At 47.6% G+C, this 3449-nt stretch overlaps 1 protein-coding gene across 1 annotated transcript in view; it reads left to right on the top strand.

Moving 5' to 3' along the window:
- The window catches only part of LOC103153102 (cytohesin-2-like), a 10772-nt gene extending 9476 nt beyond the window's left edge, over window positions 1-1296 (top strand). Inside the window, exon 13 of the mRNA XM_016661693.1 lies at window positions 1222-1296. Coding sequence (XP_016517179.1) covers window positions 1222-1281 — 60 coding nt within the window. The 3' untranslated portion in view covers window positions 1282-1296. The remainder of the gene's footprint in view (window positions 1-1221) is intronic.
- The last annotated feature ends 2153 nt before the right edge of the window (window positions 1297-3449 follow it).

Below are 3449 nucleotides of genomic sequence, written 5' to 3'. Positions count from 1 at the left end.
CGCCGGGTTCTGATCGGGTTCTGGAAGAGGTTCTGATCGGGTTCTTGGCAGGTTCTGGAAGAGGTTCTGATCGGGTTCTTGGCAGGTTCTGGAAGAGGTTCTGATCGGGTTCCGTTGGCTGAGATATTTTTGGTTTTTACTCTCTGCTTTGCCTGTCAGAGATGATGGAACGGACCAATTAAAGTCTCGGAACCAGGACCCAAAGCGGCTCCTTGTGAATCGCTGTGTTTGTTCTGGACTCTGTCGGTTCTGGTTCTGTTGGGTTTTGGATTTTTATCCCATGAAGAAGAAAAATGAGCCAGAAGAATAAAAACTAATCTCTGAAGGAAGCAGGACAGTCTGGTCCGATGTGCTGCTGCCACGCCGGCTCGGTCCACCTTGACTGCAGAACCGGTTCTGATGAAGCTCGGTTGGACCAGAACCAGGGAGAGTTATTGCACCGAAGACCAGATCAGAGACAGGAAGTGATGTCATCTATCTGCCTGACGAACAACCAGATCTGAGCAGAACTGCTCCGGTTCCGCCGGTTCTGCTGAACTGGGATCAGTACGGCAAGATGTTTACAAATTTATTAGCTACAAATTATGGGCTGCCGTTTGGAACGTTACAGTGGAAAATTAACGGCAGTAATTTAGATAATTTAAAACACGGTTCATTCGTCCAACATGTTAGTCCAACATTTAACCTGCTGGATTCATTAAATATCTAATTTGCAAGCTACATATTTAGCCAGCAGGTTGGATTTTCTGTTTGTAATTTAAATACTTAGTTGCAAGTTTAATATTCAACTAAATATTTAACTAAATTTGACCCAAATTATTGCGATTCATTTTTGACGGACTTTATAAACGGTTTTTGTGACCTCTGAGGAACCTTTCGGTTTTCTCCAACATGGTCCTGCCGAGCTAACAACATGAAGCTGCTCCAGCATGTTATTAAATATAAAACAGCTTGCCCTATGCTGCAGGCTCTTCGGTTCCAGTCCAAAGCAGCAGCTGTTGTAGCTGCACGGCGGCGGTTCTGTTCAGTCCAAATCCAAACCAGCAGCAGTTCCTTGTTTCTGACAGCTGGAACATCTGAGAACTTCCCACATCTCCATCCAGAACCATCAGGAGGTTCAAGGCTTCGGATCAGAACCTGAGCCAACAGGGAAGCCAGGAAAAATAGTTTAACTGGTCTGAGAACCGAGAGACGGTTCTGATGGAGCAGCTGCTGGGTGAAGAGGAGGAGGAAGAGGAGATCACTGCGCGCTGCAGCAGGAAGGAAGTTTGTTCTGGATGAACCTCTAGTGAAGCAGCACATGGAGTCAGAGGTGATGTTTGCTTCAGTGCTTCAGATCTGAGCACACACACACACACACACACACACACACACACACACACACACACACACACACACACACAAACCCTGTTGGTTTCCAGTCCTGATTTAAAGAGGCGCTAACCTCCAGATCAGCTAGCTTTAGCATTCATAGCTGGAGCAGTGAGCACGCGGGTGATTGACAGCACTAAGACCCTCCTCCTGGCTCTGATTGGTTGTTTGACTCTGGTGGATTTCTGTACTTACTACTGGGAGTACTGGGAGAAGCAGAGGAGCTCATTTTTTCCCACAGACTGTAATGATAATATTAACAAATATGTAAAAAACATTTTTATACAAGTTAAATACTGCAGCTCATATTTCAATGTTTCTGTGCAGATTTTAACATTTTGTACACATTTGATTTTGTAAAATTTTGCCTGAAGCCGCCTCAGTGCTGCCCTCTTCAGGTTGGATGATGGTACTGCAATTGAGTTTTCTGAAGGTCCAGCTTTAGCGCGTGTGACTCAGAGGCGCCCCCTGGTGGCGAGCAGGTGCAACAGCTAGAATGGTTAGCATTGATCGATAGCATCAGCCATGCTGTGTCTGCAGGTGACGAGAATGAAAACGGTACCTGGTGCAGGTTCAGCGCCCGGCTCAACAGCAGCACAGCAGGAGCCTCCAACCGTCCTGTAAAACCAGAACACAGCAGTGAACAAATGAGATCCTCCAACATCGGATCAGAACCGCACGGAAACAGCAGAGATTTCTGAAATATTCACTTTCAGGTGGAGATCAGGGATTATAAGGTTTTAATGTCCTGAACGAATGTTTTCTTTTTCTCATCCACCTGTGAAATGATGAGTGCCAGCTGCTTCCAGCTGCTTCCTCTTTATGAAGTGTGGAAAGATGGAAACACAGCAGCAACGACAGCGATGCAGAGAAAGAAATGAAAAGAGGAAACGTTCATCAGACGCAGATAAACGTGTAAAATCTTTTTCACAGAAACAAGATGGCAGCCAGTGAGGTCGAGTGAAGAAACGGGTAAAGAAAGGCTTTGCTTCAGGAAGCGGCGACTCGTTGGGCCCAGATTGAGGCTGGAGGGGTCAGACCGTCCCCTGAGGTCCAGCTCCATTTTCTGAATCGTTCTCAGACTGGAATGCGAGCAGCTGGACCAGAGCTCCCAGTAAGCAGCATGAAGAATTGGGTCCTGGCAGCATAAACAGGAAAACACTCATCAGGTCTGGAGGACCCATAAACATGAGCGTGACCTCTGACCTCTGCAGACACACCTAATGGAGGAAAGAGTTCAGACCAGACCGACAGAAACAGATTCAAGGTGCTGAAGAGAAACGCTCCAGGTCCGGTCCGGCTCTGACCATCAGAACCAGGCGCTCCCAGGAAACCTTCACCAGGGGCCCGAACCCAGGCCCCTGGGAGGACGGTCGGGTTGAAACCGCCAAAATAAACCAACCAATATATTCATATTATTTTAAAAAACTACGCAGGGCCCCCTGGGCCCCCTTTGGGAGCGCCTCTGCTCGTTCTGCTCCAACATTTCTCTGATCTAAACTTTCTGATTGATGTAGTTACCAAACAGTTTCAGGTTTTTTCTTGCAGTGGAAACTCTGTGGAGCAGAAAGATTTGAAGATGATGATGAAGGGAGGAACCTTCATCATCATCAGGATGAAGGGAGGAACCTTCATCCTGCTGATCCTAATCTGATTGGTTCCTGGCGCCACCGGCTCCGGCTGACGACTGAGAGCTGGAAACGTAAACTCTGACCAAACAAGGCCTGCAGGAGGCACACACACACACACACAGGACACACACACACACACACACACACACAGGACACACACACACACACACAGGACACACAGGACACACACACGTTTGTGTTGCTCCTTGTGGGGCTCCGGTCCCCACAAGGAGCAATTGGTCCCCACAATGTAGTATATGTCAGGAAAATAGTCCCCACAAGGTATTACAAACAAACGCACAGGACACACACACAGGGCAAACACACACACACACAGGACAAACACACACACACACACACAGGACAAACACAGGACAAACACACACACACACACACACAGGACAAACACACACACACACACACACACACACAGGACAAACACACACA

The sequence above is a fragment of the Poecilia formosa genome, unplaced genomic scaffold, assembly GCF_000485575.1.
Source record: "Poecilia formosa unplaced genomic scaffold, Poecilia_formosa-5.1.2 Scaffold339, whole genome shotgun sequence".
Taxonomy (NCBI): domain Eukaryota; kingdom Metazoa; phylum Chordata; class Actinopteri; order Cyprinodontiformes; family Poeciliidae; genus Poecilia; species Poecilia formosa.
Note: the sequence above shows the minus strand (reverse complement) of the source record. Positions and strands in the feature narration are given on the sequence as shown.